We start from the raw sequence: 27,595 nt of genomic DNA on the forward strand, positions 1-27,595 counted from the left end.
GCCATAGAAATAGATAAAGGACTCATCTTTGTATCTGTGCCATTATAGCGCCTGTGATAGCATAGGCATTGCCATTGAGGCTATCGCTGTTTTGAAGTAGTACATTTTCTTCTTCATTGGCTGATTGCTCCCAACTCATAGGAATCCCCACCCAGTTGACTACTTTAAAATGGTGGAAGCCCTCAATGGCAATGTCCATGCTAAAATGGGTTTTTATCCATAATGAGTCTATCTTTATGACAACAGACACAACTCCAATATCAAGTTATTTTTTCTAAGTTGCCGAAATGCCACTTGAGTCCACCTATATCAGTGCATTCCTAACCTAACCAAATCTCTATTTGGTCAAATAAGCCCATTTACCAAATTAGCAATACTTTTTTATTGTTGACCAAATTTGATACTCTTATCTCATTGACCTCCATATAAAAAATCCTCACTTCATGGGCTTATTTCTGTGGACAGATTTTGGGCAGAGTAAAACCTCTTGTTTCGCCTCATACTCTCTGGCTCAACCATTCCTATGGGGGAAATTAATGGGGAAAGAATGGAGTTTTGGGATAGACACAGGTTTAGGAGATCTTATACACTACATGACCAAAGGTATGTGGACACCTGCTTGTCGAACATCTCATTCCAAAATCATGGGCATTAATATGGAGTTGGTCCCTCCTCCACTCTTCTGGGAAGACTTTCCACTAGATGTTGGAACATTGCTGCGGGGACTTGCTTCCATTCAGCCACAAGAGCATTAGTGAGGTCGGGCACTGACTTCGGGCAATTAGGCCTGGCTCTCAGTCAGCATTCCAATTCATCCCAAAGGTGTTCGATGGGGTAGAGGTCCAGGTTCTGTGCAGGCCAGTCAAGTTCTTCCACACTATGTCAACAAACCATTTCTGTATGGACCTTGCTTTATGCATGTAGGAATTGTCATGCTGAAAGAGGAAAGGGCCTTCCTCAAGCTGTTGCCACAAATTTGGAAGCACAGAATTGTCTAGAATGTCATTGTATGCTGTGGACTTAAGATTTCCCTTCACTGGAACTAAGGGGCCTAGCCCAAACTATGAAAAACAGCCACAGACCATTATTCCTCCTCCGCCAAACTTTACAGTTGGCACTATGCATTTGGGCAGGTATCGTTCTCCTTGCATCAGCCAAACGTCCATCGGACTGCCAGATGGTGAAGCGTGATTCATCAATTCAGAGTACGCATTTCCACTGCTCCAGAGTCCAATGGCGGTGAGTTTTATACCACTCCAGCCGACACTTGGCATTGCGCATGGTGATCTTAGGTTTTTGTGTGGCTACTAGGCCATGGAAACCCATTTCATGAAGCTTCCGACGAACAGTTCTTGTGCTGACGTTGCTTCCAGAGGCAGTTTGGAACTCAGTAGTGAGTGTTGCAACTGAGGACAGACCATTTTTAAGCACTACGCACTTCAGCACTTGGCGCTACCTAGACATTTGCACTTCACTTACAGTTGACAGGGGCAGTTCAATCAGGGTAGAAATTCTAAGAACTGACTTGTTGGAAAGGTGGCAGCCTATGACGGTGCCACGTTGAAAGTCACTCAGCTCATCAGTAAGGGCATTCTACAGCCGCAATGTTTGTCAATGGCGATTTCGTGGATGCGTGCTCGATTTTATACACCTGTCAGCAACGGGTGTGGCTGACATAGACAAATCCACTAATTTGAAGGGGTGACCACATACTTTTGTATATATAGTGTATGTTTTGTTCTATGATATATCAGTCAGTTAACATTACCTTTATGAAATATGAAGCATTTGTGTGCTTGTTTTGATTGCATAAATGCTTAGAAATTCCCAAAATGGGATGTTAGTTAAGATTACCACATAGAGCAAAACGTATAAGATCTCATAAACCTGTGTTTACCACAAAACCACATTAATTTGCACAACGAGCCATGGTGGCGTTAATGCCTACAAAACAACGCCATTACTATTGCTCTCTATGGTCCTGAACTACCGCTCCCAGAGGCACCGTGGGACGTAAAGACGTGACTACGTATTACCGTTGGAAACAGCGGCGATTGTAGCGGGAGAGTACAGATTGCCATGCCAAAATCTGTTGTTTACATGGCGGAGAACATAAAAAACCTTGCTTGCACAAATTTAAAGGAAAATATGGAGTGAGACAAGATATGTACTTCTTTCTTAAAGCACGTTAAATGTTGATGGTACATTTGTTACCAAAGGTAGTGTTGACAGCAGTATAGTACATATTTTGCCAGATATCAACAGGTGAATTCACTTACTAGCTAACGTTAGCTAAGTAACTTGAAAGGACTCCCTGACATATTGCTACAATGACGTCGAGAGGTAAAAAGTTTATTTGCATATAACTGCAGGTTACCAGCTAACGTATTTCACTGCTAGTTGTTAAAAAAACAGCGTAATGAATTATGACAACTATTCCAACTAGCTAACGTTAAATGCATTTACAGTATTTAAAACTAGTGCCATTCAATGTTTATTGTTCCTGACAGTGTGGCAACACCCCTATGTCAACATCTTCAAACACATGAGAGTTGAGGAATGGAAGAAGACCTCAAGAGAGGGAGATGTGACAACCTATATGGTAGGCAACACTCTACTCTTATACCTTATCAAATCACTGTTATTAATCAATCCTGCATTGGAGAGAGGAGGCAACCTGGGGTGGCAATCATGTCAAAAGTACACAATACCTTGTGCCCACTCTCTCCCCTCCTCAAAATATCAGAGAAGCTCTGAGGTTGACCCCCTTTAGACCTTCTCATCCAATGCCCCTGCTCATGTCAGATGGAAGTGAGGACTCAGAAACTACTTTTGAGATTCACCCCAGGTCTTCAGTTTGCTTTTAATTGTGACTTTTGATTATGACGTTTTGACAGGACAAAACACTGATGTGTTCAGTGTTTCGGATCCGGGGGTCCATTCCAGCCAGCAATTACATCCTTCTGCCCAAGACCAGCACTCAGTCCCTGGGGCTGACAGGACGCTACCTCTATCTGCTCTTCAGACCCAGTCCTGCCAAACACTTTGTAGTGCATTTGGACATCGCTGCTGAGGTACTGACTGGGGACATGGTTTTCAACCCCGGCCCTTTCTTGGGTTGAATTCAGCATTGTTCAGCATTGAAGGAACTAGGGTCTGGTTTGAGGACCTATGTCACTGCCTTCGTCAATAAGCGTAAAAAATACTCAACCAACAAATCACGAGGCAGACATGTCAGAACGTCGCGATTCAAAACCATAGTTTGGGGGGGGGGGGGGGGGGGGGGGACATTTGCAGTGGTTTTAGTTAAGCTAGTTAATAAAAACTAACCTCTTGCAAAATAACCTCTGTGATCTCCATCTTGCTAGCAAATATTTAGTATTTTATTCAAGCGTACCTAGGAAGTGACATAGTTCCTCAATGCCAAAAGAGTCCATCAAACCAGACCCTAGTCACTGAGTTGCCTAGGGTTGGGTTTTCGAGAATAGGAAGGAACACAATGGCATTATCAGGCATGTAATTACATACATTATAAAACTGATTTTTATAGGATCTCTGTGTTGTGAGGCATGTTATTATTCAACAAGGGCATAGTACTTAGTATTTTGATAATATGATGGATTGGCATAGCACTGATAAAAGAAATATATGCCTCATAATTCTAAGGAATTTGCCGTGTTAAAGGTCAAATAACATTACTGTTCAGAACAGTCTGTCTCTTCTCTCTCCCACTTCCACGACACTCAATACCTGTTTTTATACTGAACAAAAATATAAACGTAACATGCAACAATTTCAATGATTTTACTGAGTTACAGTTCATATAAGGAAATCAGTCAGTTGAAATAAATTCATTAGGCCCTAATCTATGGATTTCACATGACTGGGAAGGGGTGCAGCCATGGGTGGGCCTGGGAAGGCATAGGACCACCCACTGGGCTGGCGTGGTTACACATGGTCTGCGGTTGTGAGGTCGGTTGGACATACTGCCAAATTCTCTAAAATGACATTGGATGCGGCTTATGGTAGAGAATTTAGCATTCAATTCTCTGACAACAGCTCTGGTGAATATTCGTGCAGTCAGCATGCCAATTGCAATCTCCCTCAACTTGAGACAGCTGTGGTATTGTGTTGTGTGACAAAACTGCAAATTTTAGAGTGGCCTTTTATTGTCCCCAGTCCAAGGTGCACCTGTGTAATGATCATGCTGTTTAATCAGCTTCTTGATATGCCACACCTGACAGGTGGATGGATTATCTTGGCAGAGGAAAAATGCTGACTAACAGGGATGTAAACAAATTTGTGCACAACATTGGATAGATGCTTTATGTGCATATGGAGAATTTCTGGAATCTTTTATTTCAGCTCATGAAACATGGGCCCAACACTTTACATGTTGCGTTTATATTTTTGTTGAGTATATTAGCATGCCTCTGGAACTGATTCTCAGTAGAACACCACTTGTTCCTTGTGGTATTGATCTACCTGCTAGAATTGGCTGCTTCATGTGTTTTATACCCAACCTTTCATTTTGGAAGTGCTGTAAATTCGTATGGATTTAAAACCCAAGGTTATTTTGCCACCGCTCATTGGGGATTATGGCATTTAGTTGAGATCTTAATTGGGAAAATAAGCCTTCTAAGCTTCTTAGATTTATCCATAAAATTATTGAACAAGTAATATAAATCTCTCTAAGTTTTAAGCCTACAGTAGTTCATTAGGCTAGTTGTTTTAGTGTCTCTATAATACAGTCTAGGTTTTAGCACCTCGAGTCTCACATTCAGCTCTGTTATTGTCTTGTCTAGGGTTTTGGGGGATTATGTTATTCTAATATCCTTGCATTTAGCCAGGGCCCATATTCATAAAGCCTCTGAGTTGGAGTGCTGGTCTAAAATCAGTTTTCTCTAGATCATAAGGAATAAGATTAGTAGGGGACCTGATCCTAGATCAGTACTCCTATTCCGAGACCCTTTATGAATACGTGTGCTGTTCAGATATTCAACCATGGAACTCTCCTTGATAAGTTACCAGACATAATCATGCCTGGTATTGTTGATTCCAGCTTCATGGATGTTACATTTGCAGGCAAAATCAAAACTTGGATACCTCACAGAATGGACAAACAAAATGTAAATGAAGCTTCTGATGTGTGTGTCTATAGGTCCCCTTGGAATATAGTGTATACCCAAATATTGGCGTTGAAATGGGCAAGATTTTGGGGAGACTGAACATATTAGCAGAAGTCTGAGTTTGTAAGTCTCTTAGGTCAACATGAATAGGCATTTTGAAGGAAAGGCTTGGCTGAACACAAAAAAAAGGAAACATTTGAAAAGGATGTTATTTCCATTGTTACTTTAGAGTGGAAATACAACCGTTATGGATATTACACCCATTGACATTCAAATCTTAAAGATTTCTTTATTAACATCTATCGTAACACATTTGTTGTCATCCTGGAACTTTTGTAAAATGTCAGCAGATGGAATAGTACCTAAATAATGTCTGCACTTCAAAATATACTGAACAAAAAATATAAATGCAACAATTTCAACGATTTTACTAAGTTACAGTTCATGTAAGGAAATCAGTCAATTTAAATAAATTCATTAGGCCCTAATCAATGGATTTCACATGACTGGGCAGGGTCACAGCCATGGGTGGGCCTGGGAGGGCATAGGTCCACCCATTGGGGAGCCAGCCCAGCCAATTAGAATGAGTTTTCCCCCACAAACAGGCTTTATTACAGACAGAAATACTCCTCTGTTTCATCAGCTGTCTGGGTGGCTGGTCTCAGATGATCCCACAGGTGAAGAAGTCTGATGTGGAGGTCCTGGGCTTGCTTGGTTACACGTGGTCTGCGTTGTGATGCCGGTTGGACGTACTGCCAAATTCTCTAAAACAACGTTAGAAGTGGTTTATGGTAGAGAAATTAACATTAAATTCTCTGGCAACAGCTCTGGGGGACATCTTTAATTTCAGCTCATGAAACATGGGACCAATACTTTACATGTTGCGTTTATATTTTTGGTCAGTATATATACCTTAAGGATAATTACTGTATGAGCATGGTTTCATTTTGTAATAATTCACTTTTTTTGTCAGGGTGACCTTCCCCCTGGGATTGCCCGTATGGTTTCTTGCCACCATTATAAGTTTTGTCGCATCTACCTTGTCTCTGACTCTATCTGGGTTCCTTGTCTCGTGGGTTTCATAACCACGTCTTTATAACAATTAAATCATGATGAGACATGAATTTGTTCAACCATTTATCTGAACGGGCTCATCTTAACACATACGAACCCCCATTATGCTCTGCGGCACAACCCCAGTACGCAACTCCTCCTACATGAACTGTTGGGAGAGTCTATTCTATAAGTCCAAGCGTTGAGGTGCCCGCCTATCTCTCGTAGTTTTTGTTGTGTAGCCCATTCACTCACGCTGACCAGCTCCAGTACTTTGTTCTTAACTAGAGCTTTGAAGTCAGCCTCGATTTTTGGTTTGATAGTATAAGTTAAGCGTTGTGCTTTCAAAAACGTTGGTTTGTGTCTGACACGAGATACAGCTGCCCCTGTGTCAATCTCCATATGTACTGGCTGCCCATCTAGTAAGGGAGAGACATAGTAGCCATGCACCCCCCCCCCAGCAACAGCAGTCAGGATTTTCAGTGTGACTTCCTTGTCTGAGTCTCTCACCTCAATGTTCTCCTGCTCAATAGCGTGAACATCTATTTTTCTTTTGTTGGAATGTCTGTTTGTTTTCAGTCTTTGACGTTTTCTCTGAGCTCGACGGTGCCCTTTTTATCACAGGCTCGGCAATTGTAGTCCTTACATCAGCACGTCTTTATAACAAACTCCCCCCCCCTGATGTCCCGCTTTGCCACAGCGGAAGCATGTGCCTTGATTTCCCTGTCTCTGATTCTCAGTTGAGTTCATCAGGAAAAGTGCACAACTGCAGATCCTCTATCATCTAGGTCCATGGACACACTGACTTCAATGGCCCTTACCATGGTCAGATTACTTTAAGTCAATAGTCTCTTGTGTAGTGTTAGCAATTGATGTTATTCTTCAATAACACAAACTCCAAAGCAAATCAGGGGGAGAAAAATAGGTTTATTTGAGAAGGACAAATCAAGATGTTATGCTGGGAGGTTATGCTGGGAGGTAGATGTTCACTCTCCCCTCTCCTCAGCTTTTCTCCACCGAACAAAGGAACAGGATTCCACTTATAACCCTAGCCTAAGGTTGATCAATCAGAAGTCCTTGCAGGACAACTGGCCAATGGCCATATAAGTGTCCTGCTCCCGACTCAATGTACAGACCGTAGCACACACAGCTCTGAGTTCAGGAGTGACATTCCACAGATTCTAAACAGATGTTGAATTGAAAACCAACTCCTATTGATTGTTAATCCTAGTCCTCTCATCCTCTGCGTTGTGTACTTATCTTCAAAATGTTCTTATAGTAGTTTCACTCTGTCTCTAGTAGTGTCATTTAGAACATCATTCAACTCACAGTGCTCTGATTTAGTTTATTTAATGCAGCAGCAAACATTGTCACTGATTCTCTCTCTTCCAGATTTATTTGGTGGAACCTAAACCTTTCAGCAACAACTAGTGGTTTTGGTGAAAAGTGTCCTTTCAGCATTTCCACAATATCCCCATATGTCTTATTACCTGGCATGTCTGGCTGTAGCAGGCTGCGTAGCAAACCAAATGTCCCTGGCCCCATAACACAAAAAAATGTAGCCACAATTTTGTCCTCATCGTTGTAATTTGCAAGAACAAAATAGTCAAACCGTTCTGTATATGAGCTCCACTGCTCAATGCTTTCATCAAACTGTCCAGTGTTTCCAACAATTTCAAACATTTTTCGATTCTCAAAATGTTTCTTTCTGATTGTCACTCACCTCAACCATGGCAACATTCTGTTCTGCCAGAGCAATATTTTCCTCTGTCACGGGATCGTCATTCATCTCACTCACGTTTCATCCTCAAGTTTGCTAATGTAGCAGTTTTTTTAATTTCAAAGTTCTTCATCTATTTTCCTTTACTCACTGAATATTCCTCCCTTTAAAATTCATTGTTTTCCCCCTGCTCCGTCCGTCCATAACGATGCTTACTCTCTCTCTTAGCTAGTTCAACTGCACTTGCCTCTGCTAGCAATACACTGAGCTAACATTAGCCTAGACTGTACCACGGGAAAATAACAATTTAAACTTGTTGAAACGGACTTCTTCCAGACAGAATAGTTTCTGTATGTTCAGACTCACTCGTCTGCAGTCTTTTGTTATGTCTCGTGAGTTTCATAACCACATCTTTATAGTAATGAGACGGGAGTCCAGGAATGAGTTCAACCATTTATTTGAACTTGCTCATCTTACCACATACAAAGCCCTATGATGCTCTGCGGCAGAACCCCAATACACAAGACCTAGTACCTCATTTTGACAAGGTTGATTTCTTCTACCCAAGGGCACCCAAAGCCATGCTTGAAAGTTGGACACACTATATCATTCTGTCATTAGATTTGCCTAGGGGTTCAGTGGATCACTTATCACTCTCATCATGGTTGCAAAGAGTGAAATAGACCTATTCTCACTCTAGATGCAGGGTTGTGACGGTCCTGGAATTTTGGATGACTAATTGGCCAGACTAATGACGCGGTCTCCGTAACAGTTTGAATAGCAAAAACAATGACCTATTCTCACTCTAGATGCAGGGTTGTGACTGTCCTGGAATTTTGGATGACTAATTGGCCAGACTAATGAAGCGGTCTCCGTAACAGTTTGAATAGCAAAAATAAAAACATATTTTTAGACACACATTTTCTCCTTCGCTCCTGATTGCATGTGCTGCCATAGAATCAGAATTAATCTATTAATTATATTTCTATGTGTGCTGCTGCTACATTATGGGGGTTGTTACTTCTGCAACCCAAGACTTTGTTGCTCCTTGACGAATCAAGAAACTAGCAAAGTTTCATCACGTTGTTAAGAGTCCATTGTACCTCAAACGAACTAAACTGTACAAATAAGTATTCACATTTTTACCAATTTCCAGTACAACCCCACCATAAGAATTACAGGTATTATATTTGACCTCCCTGTTTCCTCTGCTGTTTTTTGTAGGAGGGCCAGGTGATCCGTGTCTCCTTCTCCAACCTGTTTAAGGAGTTCAAGTCCACAGCCACCTGGCTGCAGTTCCCCTTCCTGTGTGGAGCGGCCAAGGGCTCGGTGTACGAGAGCACTGCAAAAACAGCCAGACACGGTAAAAACATACGTCTTCACTGAACATAGTGACACAGTTACAACAACAATCATGTTCAAGCAAAACTGGTTGAATTGTAACAGCTAAAAGCTGGTAATTTGAAACAGATTTGGCGAGTTTTGCCTTCTGTGATGTCTTCACTGAACATGGCTAAACCAGCTAATTACAATTGTACTGTGGTGTTCCTTGATCATGACCAAGTTCTTCTAATGGCCAGGACTGGTGGGTCCCGCCCCCTCTACTGTGCGTTGGACCTGTCTGATGATGGACCTGCAGTACGTTCTCTCTGTCTACCTCAACCGCCGCCACAGCCACCTGAAGACAGTCAAACTGTGTGCCAACATGTCCGTGAAAAACATGTTCACCAGTGACCTGTTGCTCGACCCTGGTGAGACTGAGACCCAAACCTGCTTCATGTCAGGTTTACCAATCACTGTGTATGTGCACAAAATGAAACTGCATTCTGGTGAGCAATCTGAGAGAGAATTCCTGGCTCAATGTTTTTGTTTCCACAGAACTAGCTATTAGTTACCTTTTTTATTCGTAGTAATGTGTCAGCTTTTGTCATTGAGGAAGAATGTTCCCTGAGATGCGAGAGGCCGCACTTGCAGCGCGATCTGCGTCACAAATAGAACTGACTTCTATTTTACAGTCTAACTACACCGCTCGCGTCGCGTGCTATCTCCTCATTGGTTTTACTCATGTGGGTGACTGAAAGACAAAATAGGTCGGTTTAGCTAGCTAGCAACAGCAAGCTAGCTAAATAGAACAAATTAGCTAGCTAAATTGCAAAAAGGTTTAATGCTTTTTGACCTGTCCCCAAATTAATGTAATTGGTTCAGAGTTTGTTTTGATATTTTAACCTGCGTGTCGTGAGCACGTTTGGTGTGGGGGGACAAAATAAATGTATGCACGATGGCGCACGCGCGCAGCCGGTTTGGGTTCCGTGTTAGCGCTTGGCGACGCAGACGCTCGTTGGCATGTGCGAGCAGTGTGGGTGCAATAATTGAATAATATAGATTTCTACATTTCTTTTACAACACTTGCGCACGCGACGCGAGCGGTGTAGTCGGCCTGTAAAGTACCAGGAGTTCACTCGCAGTTGCTAGTGAAAGAAATTAAATGAAAGTTCGAAAAATAACTGGTTGCACAATGCTGCGTCCCATTAGTTGTATTTTCCACATAACATTACGAGCATCACGCAACCTGATAGACTGTAACTGTAATTATGATCCACGTCACAAAAAGCATTACAAAAGTATAATCAAAAATAAATATACATATTGGCATTAAATGGAGTCGGGATTTTAGAAGACTGCGCGATGAAGAATGAATGAGTGTCCGGTATTTGCTATAGAGGCAATGCTTCTAAAATGCCTTTGCACTAGATTTTAGATTTGATACATCTTCAAAACTCTGAAATTATGTATGCGCTGCAAAGAAATACAATAGGCACCTCTACGTAGGCTGAAACAGCGGACTCTTCTAGCGAACAGCGTTCAGATTCCCTTTGCGGTAGCCTACTTAAGCTTTGTGTCGTCAGTTTGCGGTCTGTGTCGATGCAATCATTTGTTTTTGTTTTAATGTTTTCAAAATGATTTTGCTTTTAGTGTTGATTAGGAACCGTGTCTAAAAAGCCAATACTTGTGAGCTGGCCCTAGTGATTGGCCCTGTTTGAGAGGTGACAAGCGTTCCTCTACTATAGAGACTAAACTTGGGGGCATGTGCTAAGAAAAACGTTATAGAAAATTATCTCCTTTCTATACTGTACATGTAATAGAATAAACATACAGACAATTTGTGCTAATTCCACAAAACATATTTATTTTATATGTTCTGTACTTATCAATATGACATTTTTATTTATGTTTTGTAAATACCTTTTCAGAGGACTGAACTGAACCAGGTGTGATCCATAATGTTTGTCTAAGCACATGAATCTCCAATTTGCCGCATGCGTCTGGTACTCTAAAAAGTTGGACAGGGTTGGCAGGTCTGGGGAGCTTTCAAGACCTGCGTGGTTGTGAACAGAGCACTGCACTTAAGACCCCATTCAGTGTAGAAACATTCACTCACCAGCCAGCTTATTAGGTACACCTATTTAGTACTGGGGCGGACCCACCTTTGCCCCTAGAACAGCCTGAATTTTTTGAGGCACTCTACAAGGTGTCGGAAACATTCCACAGGGATTTTGGTCCATGCTGACGTGACGGCATCACGCAGTTGTTGCAGATTGGACGGCGGTACATTCATGCTGCGAACAGCCCTTTCCATTTCATCCCAAATATGCCCTATTGGGTTGAGGTCTGGGGACTGAGCAGGCCGCTCAAGTAAGCTGAACTCGCTGTCATGTTCTAGGCAATGTTTTTCCACTCCTTAATTGTCTAGTGTTGGTGATCGTGTGCCCACTGGAGCCGCTTCTTCTCGTTTTTAGCTGATAGGAGTGGAACTCTGGCTTTTGCAGCAGATGACCACACCATCTGTGACAAGGATCGACATGTTGTGTGTTCCGAGATGCCGTTCTGCACGCCGCTGTTGTGTTGCGCTGTTATCTGTGTTTGTTGCCCGCCTGTTAGCTTGCACAATTCTTGCCATTTTCCTTTGACCTCTCGCATCAACAAGCTGTTTTCGCCCACAGAACTGCCGCTGACTGGATGTTTTTTAATTTATTTGTCGCACTATTCTCGGTAAATCCTAGACACTGTCATGCGGGAAAAGCCCAGGAAGCTGGCCGTTTCTGAGAAACTGGATCCGGTACACCTGGCACCAACGATCATACCGCGCTCAAAGTTGCTTAGGTCACTCGTTTTGCCCATTCAAACGTTAAATCGAACAGTAACTGAATGCCTCGATGCCAGTCTGCCTGCTTTATATAGCAAGCCACGGCCACGTGACTCACTGTCTGTAGGAGCGATCCATTTTCATGAACGGGGTGGTGTACCTAATAAACTGTCCGGTGAGTGTATAGCTACCACAGTTAAACAAAAATATATTTCGGTTAAGGGCTCATTTTCTTCAGGATGTTCAATACCAGGGCCTTATCTCTGCATTTTTATAGAAATAGTTCAAATGCAGAAAATCCTTCAGCTGAGCCTATTTACAAGACCATTTCCTTAGTTTGGCATATTTTTTTAGTTTAGAAAATGTTAAACAGCTGTACCTTCAACCTGCTTATTTCAGACCATTTCCTGAATTTGTGGTGCATTTTTTGGTACTTGAAATTTTTCAAAAACAGCTGAACCTACTTATTCATGGCTATCTCCTGAGTTTGAAGTACTTATTTTTATTTCAAAAATAATTATTCAATTCAACCACAGTGCAATTGAGCAGGCTGTGGGGGGATGCAATCAATTGCGTTCATTCAATGTGCCTCCCTCAAGGTTCTATCCTGGCTCTAAGGCTAATCTATCTCTTCAATATTCTTCAAGAAATTCCTCATCTTTTTATCCTTTGTTCATTTCCCTCCAGGAGTGTCCTTCAATGAGGCAAAGCAGGCCGGGTTGGCGTCATCTCTGGGCACAGGCCCCATGCCTAGGGAGATGTCCTTCCCTGTGCCCAAGGGAGGCAGCTGGCATGACCTCTATGACTACATCAGGTGGGTGGCTTCACCAGGGTGGTATTCAAATGGGAGAAAACTGATTTGAAAAAGCGAGGGACTACCTGGACTTGTCCAAAAATAACTGCTTGTTTTCATTGTCTGTTAAATAACATTTTCAAACGTTTTGCACCGGTATGCCCTAATGAACCGCTATCCAGTTACCATAGACAGGGTGAATCGAGCTGCTGTCACAATTCGAATCAATGGCTGACGCTATGCACATTTTCTAGTTTCAGTCGGTATTGAAGTGTCTAGTTTCAGTCGGTGTTGAAGTGTCATCTTGCCTTTCAACTGCTTCTTATGTTTAAAACTTTTGAGCTGCTACTTTGTTTATTCTGACAGGTTTCCATCAGACGGAGCCAAGATGCCCTTTGACTCCATTCAGAAAGGCTATCCCAGCGCTGTATCTAGTAAGTGGACAGCACTATAACGCCTATGAATGTTTGATTTACCTCAGTAATTCCTATGAAGTTAAGAATAGATGTGCCTAAGCAGCAATTGTGACAAATGCAGTGATTACTATGTTAGTGTATAATTACAGTAGAATGAAAACATTAATTGCACAGTACAAATTCTGTAGTAACAGCACGTTATTCAACCACGTGTGGCTCAGTTGGTAGAGCATGGCGCTTGCAACGCCAGGGTTGTGGGTTCAATTCCCACGGGGGGACCAGGGTTCAATTCCCATGGGGGGACCAGGATGAATATGTATGAACTTTCCAATTTGTAAGTCGCTCTGGATAAGAGCGTCTGCTAAATGACGTAAATGTAGAACGTAAATGTTATTGTTTTCTTGCCCCAGCATGTCCCCCAGCAGAGATGAGTCCCATGAGACAGATGTCTCACAGTGTGAACATCAGCAAACCAGTGCAGGACAGAGTGTCACTCATCCAGCAGATCACCACCCCCAAACTAGTAAGACAATAGCCTGGGTGGGTGGGTGGTTGGTTTGTGTGTGTGTTCTTTGTGTCTGAAATTGTATTTTCATGCTCAGTATATGTCTATATGTGTGGTCGCCCCATTTTCTGTATACAGTCTGTCAGACTGACTGTTCTGTGTACAATTACAAACGGCTGTATTTCGCATTGTCATAACCTGATGTGCCGTTTCCTCCCCCAGCACCCAAGGCATCGCACCACTCTGGAGACGTCCAGTATTGCTGAGCTGGGAGTGGTCACATCTGGCCTGAACGGCCAAGACGCATCACAGGACGACTGGCATTTCCATGGTGACAACCTGGGAAAAGGTCAGGGGTCGAGGACCTCCAGGTCGCACCGCTCGGCTGTCAGGATACCGTGCAGGGACGATGGGGGCGTGCACGTTTACGCCCACACCGAGGATGACATCAACACCCACAGAGACGACAGTGACGTAGAGGAGGTGAGACACACCATTTAGCACTTACACACACACCTCTCAATTTACACCCCACCCTTTATGTAACAGACCTCTTTCACAAAGCCACTTCCTGTGCTTCCCTGCTCCTACACACTGCTTTGTTTCTGTATTGTTGAAGGATTCCGTATTCGTCTCTTTGCGTTTCCAGATTGTTTGTACAGCAGTCTCAAGACCTGTCACTCTTCCAATAGCCAAGGAATCCCAACAGCGGGTAAGAAAAGACAAGAAAAAGGAAATTGACTTTAGTTTTTGAAACACCTGACGACTTTGTTAGTTTCCGTACAATGAGATTGTACAGAATATTGTGTGAACCCATGCAGTTATTGGTGTGAATCCTGTTTCTGTCTACTCAGAAGCTGCATCCTGACCCTATCCTCAGGCTCAACAGAATCATTGGTTTCGGGGGAGCCACTATGAAATGTGTAAGTCTCAAGGTGGCACTGTGTTTGTTTACGCTATGAGATGTGTTTTCGCACAGGGGCCTCACGAGTGGCGCAGCGATCTAAGGCACTGCGTCGCAGTGCTTGAGGCGTTACTACAGACTCTGGTTCGATCCCAGGTTGTGTCACAACCGGCCGTGATCGGGAGTCCCATAGGGTGGCGCACAATTGGACCAGCGTAGTCCGGGTTAGGGGAGGGTTTGGCCGGGGAGGGGCTTTACTTGGTTCATCGCTCTCTAGCGACTCCCTATGGCGGGCCGGGTGCCTGCAGACGGACTCTGTCGTCAGTTGAATGCTGTTTCCTCCGACACATTGGTGCAGCTGGCTTCCGGGTTAAGCGGGCAGGTGTTATAGGTGCTATATTGCTATTATAAACTGGCTACCAACTTAATTAGAGCAGAAAAATGTACATTTTGTCATGCCCGTAGTATACGGTCTGATATATTGCGGCTTTCAGTCAATCGGCACTCAGGGCTTGAACCACACAGTATAATGTCTGATATACCATTGCTTTCAGCCAATCAGCATCCAGGATTCAAACTACTCGATTTCTAAATAGCAATCTACTACTTCTCTCCCTATAGGCTCTATGGACTAAGTCTGGGGATACGGTGGTGTATCCCTGTCACGCCATCATCGTCTCCATGAAGATCTCCTCCGGACAGCAGAGGTTCTTCATCGGCCACACTGATAAGGTGTAACACACAGTTTAATGAAATATCCTGAATACACACACAACACACACTCACAAACAGCGCCGCTGTTGTCATAGTAGGCCATACCACTTCAAATACTTGGCCTGGCTGGTGCTGTAGACGTTGTACTATAACAGGTTTTGAATGAAATGCCACAGCAGGTAATAAGAGTTCCGTGGTCTTTTTTGACACTAGCGCTGCATTTTGTCACTGTCAACGTGTGCTGTCTCTGTGCTGTCAGGTGTCTGCTCTCACGTTCAATGGGAACAGCACAGTGCTGGCCTCGGCCCAGACCGGCATTCAGAGTGTGGTGCGGGTTTGGAACTACCTCAAGGCCAACTGCTTGGCCATGTTCAAGACCCACGCTCACTCACTGTCCTCGTTGAGGTGACCGTTCACACACACAAACGCACACGCTCGGCCACAATACCCATGCTCACTTGCTGACCTCACTAAGGTGACCCTTCACATATAAACACACACACCTCTTCACCTCACATCTCCCCTCTTACGTAACTGCTCTTCACATTTGACTTTCCCCTATGTGTTCCTGGCCCATTGTCCTCATTAAGCGAACCACACGCCTATACAGTATAATACAACACACACACATTTGCTTTAAGGACTGATATTCACTCTGTTCCTGACTTGTGCTTCTTGTTGTCCTCAGCTTCTCCTACAGCGGTGGGGTTCTATGTGGAGTGGGGAAAGACGGACACAGTAAAACAGTAAGCGCCACAGCCAACATAGCCATGATATGATGCGTGACTCGGAAGAATTGTATACAGATTGTATTCTTAATATGAACCATATATACAATTCTGTCGAAACAATTCTTCTTAGTCACGTTTTGGCTACAGCCAAGACGAACTTATTCAGTCTTAAACTCAGTTTGTTTCAGGTTAAACAATTATCTTTATTTTGGCCTTCTAGCTGCTTTCTTACCTGAAAACAAAACAATCTGTTTACCATGGTTACCCAGCTAGGGAGCAACCAAGGTCAATAGAAAAACACTTCAGCGCACTGCTTAGGGACCTAATGAGAAACGCTCGGGGGGGAACAATTCATTATCATCATCATGACTTTTACCATGGCTTCGCAATCAGTGTTAGTCACCTTTTATAGTTGACTGATTGCTGTGACTGTGAACAGAAAGTTAATTGCTTGTTGTTTGGCGGTGGGGGCCTAACTTAAAAAAAACAATTATTTGTCACATGTTTCGTAAACAACAGGTGTAGAGTAACAGTGAAATGCTTACGGGTCCTTTTTCAACAATGCAGAGTTAAAGATTAAAAAATGGTGAATAAGATTGAATAACAATGACCAGTTAAAATAACTTTATATAGGGAGTAGAGGTCGACCGATTATGCTTTTTCAACGCCGATACCGATTATTGGAGGACCAAAAAAGCCGATACAGATTAATCGGCCAATTATTATTATTATTATTTTTTGTAATAATGACAATTACAACAATACTGAATGAACACCTTTTTTTATTTTTTAAATTTTTTATCCCCCCTTTTCTCCCCAATTTTCGTGGTATCCAATCGCTAGTAATTACTATCTTGTCTCATCGCTACAACTCCCGTACGGGCTCGGGAGAGACGAAGGTCGAAAGCCATGCGTCCTCCGAGGCACAACCCAACCAAGCCGCACTGCTTCTTTAACACAGCGCGCCTCCAACCCGGAAGCCAGCCGCACCAATGTGTCGGAGGAAACACCGTGCACCTGGCCCCCTTGGTTAGCGCGCACTGCGCCCAGCCCGCCACAGGAGTCGCTGGGGCGCGATGAGACAAGGAAATCCCTACCGGCCAAACCCTCCCTAACCCGGACGACGCTAGCCCAATTGTGCGTCGCCCCACGGACCTCCCGGTCGCGGCCGGCTGCGACAGAGCCTGGGGCGAACCCAGAGACTCTGGTGGCGCAGTTAGCACTGCGATGCAGTGCCCTAGACCACTGCGCCACCCGGGAGGCCCTATGAACACTTATTTTAACTTAATATAATACATCAATAAAATCAATTTAGCCTCAAGTAAATAATGAAACATGTTCAATTTGGTTTAAATAATGGAAAAACAAAGTGTTGGAGAAGAAAGTAAAAGTGCAATATGATGTATGAAAGCTAACGTTTCAGTTCCTTGCTCAGAACATGAGAACATATGAAAGCTGGTGGTTCCTTTTAACACGAGTCTTTAATATTCCCATGTAAGAAGTTTTAGGTTGTAGTTATTATAGGAATTATAGGACTATTTCCCTCTATACCATTTGTATTTCATTAACCTTTGACTATTAGATGTTCTTATAGGCACTTTAGTATTGCAAGTGTAACAGTATAGCTTCCGTCTCTCTCCTCGCTCCTCCCTGGGCTCAAACCAGCAACACAACGACAACAGCCACCATTGAAGCAGCGTTACCCATGCAGAGCCACGGGAACAACTACTAGAATGCTCAGAGCGAGTGACGTTTGAAACGCTATTAGCGCACGCTAACTAGCTAGCCATTTCACTTCGATTACACCAGCCTCATCTCGGGATTTGATAGGCTTGAAGTCATAAACAGCGCAATGCTTGACGCACAACGAAGAGCTGCTGGCAAAACGCACGAAAGTGCTGTTTGAATGAATGTTTACGCGCCTGCTTCTGCCTACCACCGCTCAGTCAGATACTTAGATACTTGTATGCTCAGTCAGATTATATGCAACGCTGGACACGCTAGATAATATCTAGTAATATCATCAACCATGTGTAGTTAACTAGTGATTATGATTGATTGTTTTTTATAAGATAAGTTTAATGCTAGCTAGCAACTTACCTTGGCTTACTGCATTTGTGTAACGGGCAGTCTCCGAGAGAGAGGCAGGTCGTTATTGCGTTGAACTAGTTAACTATAATGTTGCAAGATTGGATCCCCCGAGCTGACAAGGTGATAATCTGTCGTTCGGCCCCTGAACGAGGCAGTTAACCCACCGTTCCTAGGCCATCCTTGAAAATAAGAATGTGTTCTTAACTGACTTGCCTAGTTAAATAAAGGTATAGAAATCGTCAAGTCGGCGCCCAAAAATACCGATTTCCTGTAACCTAATTAATCGGCCATTCCGATTAATCGGTCGACCTCTAATAGGGAATAGCAAATAACATGGCTATATACAGGGAGTAGCAAATAACATGGCTATATACAGGGAGTAGCAAATAACATGGCTATATACAGGGAGTAGCAAATAACATGGCTATATACAGGGAGTAGCCAATAACATGGCTATATACAGGGAGTAGCCAATAACATGGCTATATACAGGGAGTAGCCAATAACATGGCTATATTTTTTTATTGAACCTTTATTTAACTGGGAAAGTTAAGAACAAATTCTTATTTACAATGACGGCCTACCAAAAGGCCTCCTGCGGGGCCGAGGGCCTGGGATTAAAAATAATAAATAAATAAAATATAAATATAGGACAAAACACACATCACAAAAGAGACAACTCTACGTGAAGAGAGACCTAAGACAACATAGCAAGGCAGCAACACATGACAACACAGCATGGTAGCAACACAACATAACAACAACATGGTAGCAGTACAAAACATGGTACAAACATTAGGGCAAGAAGGTAGAGACAACAATACATCACACAAAGCAGCCACAACTGTCAGTAAGATTGTCCATGATTGAGTCTTTGAATGAAGAGATTAAGATAAAACTGTCCAGTTTGAGTGTTTGTTGCAGCTCGTTCCAGTCGCTAGCTGCAACGAACTGAAAAGAGGAGCGACTCAGGGATATGTGTGCTTTGTGGACCTTTAACAGAATGTGACTGGCAGAACGGGTGTTGTATGTGGAGGATGAGGGCTGCAGTAGATATCTCAGATAGGGGGGAGTGAGGCCTAAAATGGTTTTATAAATAAGGATCAACCAGTGGGTCTTGCGACGGGTATACAGAGATTACCAATTTACAGAAGAGTATAGAGTGCAGTGATGTGTCCTATAAGGAGCATTGGTGGCAAATCTGATGGCCAAATAGTAAAGAACATCTAGCCGCTCGAGAGCACTCGTAGCCGCTCGAGAGCACCTATAAATGATGTCTCTGTAATCTAGCATGGGTAGGATGGTCATCTGAATCAGGGTTAGTTTGGCAGCTGGGGTGAAAGAGGAGCGATTATGATAGAGGAAACCAAGTCTAGATTTGACTTTGGCCTGCAGCTTTGATATGGGCTGAAAGAAGGGCAGTGCACCGTCAAGCCATATTCCCAAGCACTTGTATGAGGTGACTACCTCATGCTCTAAACCCTCAGAGCTAGTAATCACACCTGTGGGAGGTGGGGCATTCTTCTTACCAAACCATATGACCTTTGTTTTGGAGGTGTTCAGAACAAGGTTAAGGGTAGAGAAAGCTTTGTTGTAGAGCATTTAACACAAAATCCGCGGAGGGGCCAGCTGAGGATATGACTGTATCATCTGCATATAAATGGGTGAGAGATCTTCCTACTGCCTGAGCTATGTTGTTGATGTAAATTGATAAGAACTTGGGGCCTAGGATTGAGCCTTTGGGTACTCCCTTGGTGACAGGCAGTGGCTGAGACAGCAGATTGTCTGACTTTACACACTGCACTCTTTGAGGTAGTTAGCAAACCAGCCCAAAGACCCCTCAGAGACACTAATACTCCTTAGCCGGCCCACAAGAATGAAATGGTCTACCGTATCAAAAGCTTTGGCCAACTCAATAAAAATAGCAGCACAATATTGCTTAGAATCAAGGGCAATGGTGACATCATTGAGGACCTTTTTAAGACACATCCATAACCTGAGCAAAAAACAGATTGCATACAAGAGAGAATACTATTGACATCAAGAAAGCCAGTCAGTTGATTGACAAGTTTTTCCAACACTTTTGATTAACAGGGCAAAATAGAAATAGGCCTATAACAGTTAAGATCAGCTTGATCTCCCCCTTTAAATAAAGGACGAACCGTGGCTGCCTTCCAAGCAATGGGAACCTCCCCAGAAAGGAGAGACAGGCTTGACGATGATAGGGGCAGCAAACTTAGAAGAAAGGGTCTAAACCATCTGACCCAGATGTTTTTTTGGGGTCAAGTTTAAGGAGCTCCTTCAGCACCTCGGACTCAGTGACTGCCTGCAAGGAGAAACTTTGTAGCGGGGCAGGGGAAAAAGAGGGAGAAGCATCGGGGGTAGTCGCATTAGAAGGGGTGGGAGATGAGGAAATGTTGGACGGGCAAGGAGGCATGGCTGAGTGAAATAGGAATCTTGACTTAATGAAGTGGTGATTAAAGCGCTCAGCCATGTGCTTCTTGTCAGTAACAACCACATCATCAACATTAAGGGACATGGGCAGCTGTGAAGAGGGTTTATTCTCCAGGTCTTTAACCGATTTCCAGAACTACTTGGGGTTAGACCCACAAAAAGAGAACTGCTCCTTAGAGTAACTAACTTTGGCCTGAGTGCACTTATTTCTCATTTGCCTGAATGAGAGCCAGTCAACCTGAGAATGCGTGTACCGAGCCATTCGCTAAATGCAATTCTTGAGGTGGAGTAACTTTTTTTTTTCTTTATAGGGGTGTGTTTGTTAATACAATACCACTGAAAATATCAAAAAAGAAGTTCCAAGCGTCTTCGACAGAGGGGATCAAGCCGATTCTATACCATTTTAGAGGCCAGTTCATGAAGGAAAGCTTGCTCATTAAAGTGTTTTTAGCATTTGTCTATGACAAATCAGGACAGGTCGTTTCACTGAGCAGCCATTACGAACACAGGCTGTAAAACAGTGATCACTAAGGTCATTACAGAAAACACCAGACTGATTATTTGTGAGGATACCATCGAGGAGAGTAGCCTTTTCTGGGTGTTTGGAGTCCCACCTTGTGGGATTGGTGATAATCTGAGAATGATTTAGGGAGTCCCATTGCTTTTGGACTTGATCAGGTGGTTTAAGCATGTTCAAGTCACCAAGCAGCACCCAGCATCAGTCAACAAAGAGCTATTTGAAAGTTGAATGCTTAAAACCAGCAAATCAAATTGTTTGGGGACAGACTTGGTGGAGACAACCGAGCACTGAAGGTGATCCTTGGTAAAGATTGCCACTCCCCCATCTTTTGGAAGATCTGTCTTGCTGAAAAAGGTTATAACAAGGAAGGTTACCATCAGTATTCAAAACACTCTTCTTTAACCACGTCTCCGTAATGACCAACACATCTGGATTGGAGCTGTGAACCCACACTTTCAATTGATCCATTTTAGGTAATAAGCTTCTAGTGTTAACGTGCAGAAAACTCAGGCTTTTACGTGAGCAGAAATCAGTGAAGCAGATATCAGAGCACACGTCAGAATTTGGGAGAGCTCTGCAGGGAGAACTGCAGTGCTGATTTATGACATCTGAATGTGCATCAGATGGCAACAAGATCATATTGAACAGCAATTTCATCAGGTAACATGAATACAAAGCTGGCGAGAGGTGGTTAGAATAGGATGGGAGGCCAAAAGTCAGTGTAACCAATAGAGGGTCAGAGTCCCGAGTGTGGGAACAAACAGTCTGTCCCACGGTTGGGTAAAGAAAGTTTGTAGTCAAAAAAGTATACAGGAGTCATGAGGCAAATAGCAAAATGCACAAGAAACAAATAAAATATATAATAACTTCAGAGTCACTCGCCCAACTGCATGAGTGCTGGAGGCGTGCGAAAGCTCGGGAGAGAGGGGTGAGTGTGGTGGGGGTACCTGTACCAGACATGGGCAGACGGTGAACAGATTGCCAGGTGGAATCCAAGCAGCAGTGTAGCAGGCAACGGGAGTAGGTGTCACGCCCACTTGGGAGAAGTTTTTATTTCTGGAGGCAGATTTCTTGTAGGAAATGCCAGTGAATGGTCTTAGAACAGCGGGAGGGGGCTTCAGAGGATGCTTCAAAAACTCCTGCCACTTGTTGGGCCCAAAGGCCTCGACACCTTTTACTTCACACATTCATGCTAATTGAATTTGTATCTGGTCTGTCCTTGCAAGCCTGGGAGCCTTAACTCAGCATTCAGTCCCCATAAAATACATCATTGTAATGTACTTTATTTTTTTCTTATTTTTTCTTCTTGACTTTCAAAATAGCATCAGACCAAACACTGTTCACTCAGTTCCAGGTTGGATGGTGTCCTCAGGTCTCTGCTGTTTGTTTGCTAGACCACCCTACGTATAGCTTGGGAAAATAACCTTGGAAGCAGTCATCTCTCCGGTTAATTTTCGTCAAAATTAGGTTGTAGGTTTGGAGTTTTGATCTGGAGCGAAGGCCATGCTGTGTAGGGTAGCATCCTGTGTATGTACCTGCCGAAAAATCCAAGTTTATCGAACTCCAAATCTATCCTTTTGTAAAAAAACATGTTGAAAAATGTGAGAGCTCACATGCAGCTGTGTCTCTGAGTAGGGCGTGCCTTTACAGGGAGTAGAAAATAGCATGGCTATATACAGGGAGTGGAAAATAGCATGGCTATATACAGGGAGTGGAAAATAGCATGGCTATATACAGGGAGTGGAAAATAGCATGGCTATATACAGGGAGTGGAAAATAGCATGGCTATATACAGGGAGTGGAAAATAGCATGGCTATATACAGGGAGTGGAAAATAGCATGGCTATATACAGGGAGTGGAAAATAGCATGGCTATATACAGGGAGTGGAAAATAGCATGGCTAAATACAGGGAGTGGAAAATAGCATGGCTATATACAGGGAGTGGAAAATAGCATGGCTATATACAGGGAGTGGAGAATAGCGTGGCTATATACAGGGAGTGGAAAATAGCGTGGCTATATACAGGGAGTGGAGAATAGCGTGGCTATATAAAGGGAGTGGAACATAGCGTGGCTATATACAGGGAGTGGAACATAGCGTGGCTATATACAGGGAGTGGAACATAGCGTGGCTATATACAGGGAGTGGAAAATAGCGTGGCTATATACAGGGAGTGGAAAATAGCATGGCTATATACAGGGAGTGGAAAATAGCGTGGCTATATACAGGGAGTGGAGAATAGCGTGGCTATATTCAGGGAGTGGAGAATAATGTGGCTATATTCAGGGAGTGGAGAATAATGTGGCTATATTCAGGGAGTGGAGAATAATGTGGCTATATTCAGGGAGTGGAAAATAGCGTGGCTATATTCAGGGAGTGGAAAATAGCGTGGCTATATTCAGGGAGTGGAAAATAGCGTGGCTATATACACGGAGTGGAAAATAGCGTGGCTATAGACAGGGAGTGGAAAATAGCGTGGCTATAGACAGGGAGTGGAGAATAGCGTGGCTATAGACAGGGAGTGGAAAATAGCGTGGCTATATTCGGGGAGTGGAAAATAGCGTGGCTATATTCGGGGAGTGGAAAATAGCGTGGCTATATTCGGGGAGTGGAAAATAGCGTGGCTATATTCGGGGAGTGGAAAATAGCGTGGCTATATTCGGGGAGTGGAAAATAGCGTGGCTATATTCAGGGAGTGGAAAATAGCGTGGCTATATTCAGGGAGTGGAAAATAGCGTGGCTATAGACAGGGAGTGGAAAATAGCGTGGCTATAGACAGGGCGTGGAAAATAGCGTGGCTATAGACAGGGCGTGGAAAATAGCGTGGCTATAGACAGGGAGTGGAAAATAGCGTGGCTATAGACAGGGAGTGGAAAATAGCGTGGCTATACACAGGATGTGGAAGATAGCGTGGCTATACACAGGACGTGGAAGATAGCGTGGCTATACACAGGACGTGGAAGATAGCGTGGCTATACACAGGACGTGGAAGATAGCGTGGCTATACACAGGACGTGGAAGATAGCGTGGCTATACACAGGACGTGGAAGATAGCGTGGCTATACACAGGACGTGGAAGATAGCGTGGCTATACACAGGACGTGGAAGATAGCGTGGCTATACACAGAGAGTGGAAAATAGCGTGGCTATACACAGGACGTGGAAAATAGCGTGGCTATACACAGGACGTGGAAAATAGCGTGGCTATACACAGGACGTGGAAGATAGCGTGGCTATACACAGGACGTGGAAGATAGCGTGGCTATACACAGAGAGTGGAAAATAGCGTGGCTATACACAGGACGTGGACAATAGCGTGGCTATACACAGGACGTGGACAATAGCGTGGCTATACACAGGAAGTACCAGTGTTGAGTCGATGTGCAGTTGTACAAGGTAATTGTTGTAGCTATGTACATATAAACTCAGCAAAAAAATAAATGTCTCTTTTTCAGGACCTTGTCTTTCAAAGATAATTTGTAAAAATCCAAATAACTTCACAGATCTTCATTGTAAAGGGTTTAAACAATGCTTGTTCAATGAACAATTAATGAACATTCACCTGTGGAACGGTCGTTAAGACACAGCTTACAGAGGGTAGGCAATTATGGTCACATTTATGAAAACTGAAGACACTAAAGAGGCCTTTCTCCTGACTCTGAAAAACATCAAAAGAAAGATGCCCAGGGTCCCTGCTCATCTGCGTGAACGTGCCTTAGGTATGCTGCAAAGAGGCATGATGACTGCAGATGTGGCCAGGGCAATAAATTGCAATGTCCGTACTGTGAGATGCCTAAGACAGCGCTACAGGGAGACAGGATGGACAGCTGATCGTTCTCGCAGTGGCAGACCACGTGTAACAACACCTGCACAGGATCGGTACATCCGAACATCACACTGCGGGACAGGTACAGGATGGCAACAACAACTGCCCGAGTTAATCCAGGAACGCACAATCCCTCCATCAGTGCTCAGACTGTCCGCAATAGGCTGAGAGAGGCTGGACTGAGGGCTTGTAGGCCTGTTGTAAGGCAGGTCCCCACCAGACATCATTGGCAACAACGTTACGTATAGGCACAAACCCACCGTCGCTGGACCAGACAGGACTGGCAAAAAGTGCTCTTCACTGACGAGTTGCGGTTCTCTCTCACCAGGGGCGATGGTCGGATTCGAGTTTATCGTCGAAGGAATGAGCGTTACACCGAGGCCTGTACTCTGGAGCGGGATCGATTTGGAGGTGGAGGGTCTGTCATGGTCTGGGGCGGTGCCACAGCATCATCGGCCTGAGCTTGTTGTCATTGCAGGCAATCTCTACGCTGTGCGTTACAGGGAAGACATCCTCCTTCCTCATGTGGTACCCTTCCTGCAGGCTCATCCTGACATGACCCTCCAGCATGACAATGCCACCAACCATACTGCTCGTTCTGTGTGTGATTTCCTGTAAGACAGGAATGTCAGTGTTCTGCCATGGCCAGCGAAGAGCCCGGATCTCAATCCCATTGAGCAGGTCTGGGACCTGTTGGATCGGAGGGTGAGGGCTATGTCCATTCCCCCTAGAAATGTCCGGGAAGTTGCAGGTGGCTTGTTGGATGAGTGGGGTAACATCTCACAGCAAGAACTGGCAAATCTGGTGCAGTCCATGAGGAGGAGATGCACTGCAGTACTTAATGCAGATGGTGGCCACACCAATACTGACTGTTACTTTGGATTTTGACCCCCCCTTTTGTTCAGGGACACATTATTCCATTTCTGTTAGTCACATGTCTGTGGAACTTGTATTTGTTTCATACAAATATTGACACGTGTTTGCTGAAAATAAACGCTGTTGACAGTGAGAGGACGTTTCTTTTTTTGCTGAGTTTAGGTAGGGTTAAAGTGACTAGGGAACAGGATATATCATAGACGGTAGCAGCAGTGGTATACTCACTACCCTCTGTCGTGCCTTGCAGTTGCCGAACCAAGCAGTGACGCAACGCAGCCAGTCAAGATGCTCTCAATGGTGCAGCTATAGAACTTTTGAGCACCTGCGGGCCCATGTCAAATCTTTTCACTCTTTTAACTCTCCTCCACAGATGGTGGTTGTGTGGAACACCCTGTGTGTCACTAAAGGAGGAGAGGTGTCTGTCCTGGCCAAAGCACACACCGACGTGGACATACAGACCATGAAGATTGCCTTCTTTGATGACACACGGTAACGTTACAGTCTATCATACTTCAATATGTGAAGCAACACAAACATTGACACACACACACACACACACACACACGATAACATACGCACTATACATACACATGTATTTAGTAATGTAGATATGTGGTAGTGGTGGAGTAGGGGCCTGAGGCCACACAGTGTGTTCTGTGTGCCCTCTGGCAGTGAAATCGGTGAATGTATTGTAATGTTTTAAAAGTGTATAAACTTCCTTCATTTTGCTGGACCCCAGGAAGAGTAATGGGGATCCATAATAAATACAAATATGTAAGGCTTCATTTAGGATTCATTAGAGGTTAAAATAAATGTGTGTAGGAATGTGCCCATTCTGTCATCTTGAGTTTGTGTCACTGTGATAATTATAATTGTTTTGCCTTTGCTAAATAGCCAAAATGTAAATATGTTATTTTGTGTATTTACGCCCCAGGATGGTGTCCTGTGGTCGGGATAACGTTCGGTTGTGGCGTGTGCGGAGCGGGGTCCTGCGGTCTTGTCCGGTCAACCTGGGGGAGTACCACGCCCTGGACTTCACCGACGTGGCCTTTGAGGAGGGTCACTCTGCTGACCGCGAGCCTGAGGACCGCACGCTGTGAGCACACACTCCTTTCAGTTTTTTAAAAACTTTTCATATATTATAGGTAGGCTATGGCTGCATCCCAAATAGTGCGGGCTCTGGTCAAAAGTAGTACACTATAGAGGGAATAGGGTACCATTTTGAGATGCAGTCTATAACTTCTGGAAGGGTGCAAATGTCACAGTATATCTAGAAACCCTTCTACAGTAAATCTTGCCTCGCAAAGCTGCCTGATCCCGCGAGCTTACATGAATGTTGCTGATAGCGCAGCGTGACTCAGTCTGGTGTTTACGAGGCTAAATCTGACCCACTGTAAGCATTTTACCATCGAAGATAAATTACCTTGACCTTAAAACATGGCGGAAGAACATTTTTAAATTGGTATATGTGCAAATTTGGCTCTCCAAACTGTGAGCTTACTTATGTCTTCCTCCAAGCCCTGCGTAGTTCCATTTCGGAGAATCAGAACCCAGTGCCTTCTCTTTCTCTCTCTACTTCTCTCCCGCTGAGCCTATGAAAGGTTTGAAAAGATCCACACGTCACTGCCTCTGAGTGACTGACACCTCACCTGCTGGAGCCACACTACTCAATTTCCTAATAACCCAGTCTAAAGTACATAATCCCGCCCACTCTTCG

The 27,595-nt window shown here is 43.9% G+C and overlaps 1 protein-coding gene across 1 annotated transcript in view; it reads left to right on the forward strand.

Annotated features, from left to right (window-relative positions):
• The first annotated feature begins 2,050 nt into the window (after nucleotides 1-2,050).
• wdr90 (WD repeat domain 90) overlaps nucleotides 2,051-27,595 on the forward strand; it is a 49,332-nt gene continuing 23,787 nt past the window's right edge. The window contains exons 1-16 of the mRNA XM_055924123.1: nucleotides 2,051-2,343; nucleotides 2,511-2,602; nucleotides 2,898-3,074; nucleotides 9,127-9,265; nucleotides 9,483-9,653; nucleotides 12,734-12,860; nucleotides 13,206-13,273; nucleotides 13,666-13,778; nucleotides 13,983-14,243; nucleotides 14,410-14,472; nucleotides 14,615-14,683; nucleotides 15,286-15,396; nucleotides 15,638-15,783; nucleotides 16,067-16,124; nucleotides 26,249-26,367; nucleotides 26,813-26,974. Coding sequence (XP_055780098.1) covers nucleotides 2,331-2,343; nucleotides 2,511-2,602; nucleotides 2,898-3,074; nucleotides 9,127-9,265; nucleotides 9,483-9,653; nucleotides 12,734-12,860; nucleotides 13,206-13,273; nucleotides 13,666-13,778; nucleotides 13,983-14,243; nucleotides 14,410-14,472; nucleotides 14,615-14,683; nucleotides 15,286-15,396; nucleotides 15,638-15,783; nucleotides 16,067-16,124; nucleotides 26,249-26,367; nucleotides 26,813-26,974 — 1,889 coding nt within the window. The 5' untranslated portion in view covers nucleotides 2,051-2,330. The remainder of the gene's footprint in view (nucleotides 2,344-2,510; nucleotides 2,603-2,897; nucleotides 3,075-9,126; nucleotides 9,266-9,482; nucleotides 9,654-12,733; nucleotides 12,861-13,205; nucleotides 13,274-13,665; nucleotides 13,779-13,982; nucleotides 14,244-14,409; nucleotides 14,473-14,614; nucleotides 14,684-15,285; nucleotides 15,397-15,637; nucleotides 15,784-16,066; nucleotides 16,125-26,248; nucleotides 26,368-26,812; nucleotides 26,975-27,595) is intronic.

Source organism: Salvelinus fontinalis, chromosome 1 (genome assembly GCF_029448725.1).
Source record: "Salvelinus fontinalis isolate EN_2023a chromosome 1, ASM2944872v1, whole genome shotgun sequence".
Classification (NCBI taxonomy): Eukaryota; Metazoa; Chordata; class Actinopteri; order Salmoniformes; family Salmonidae; genus Salvelinus; species Salvelinus fontinalis.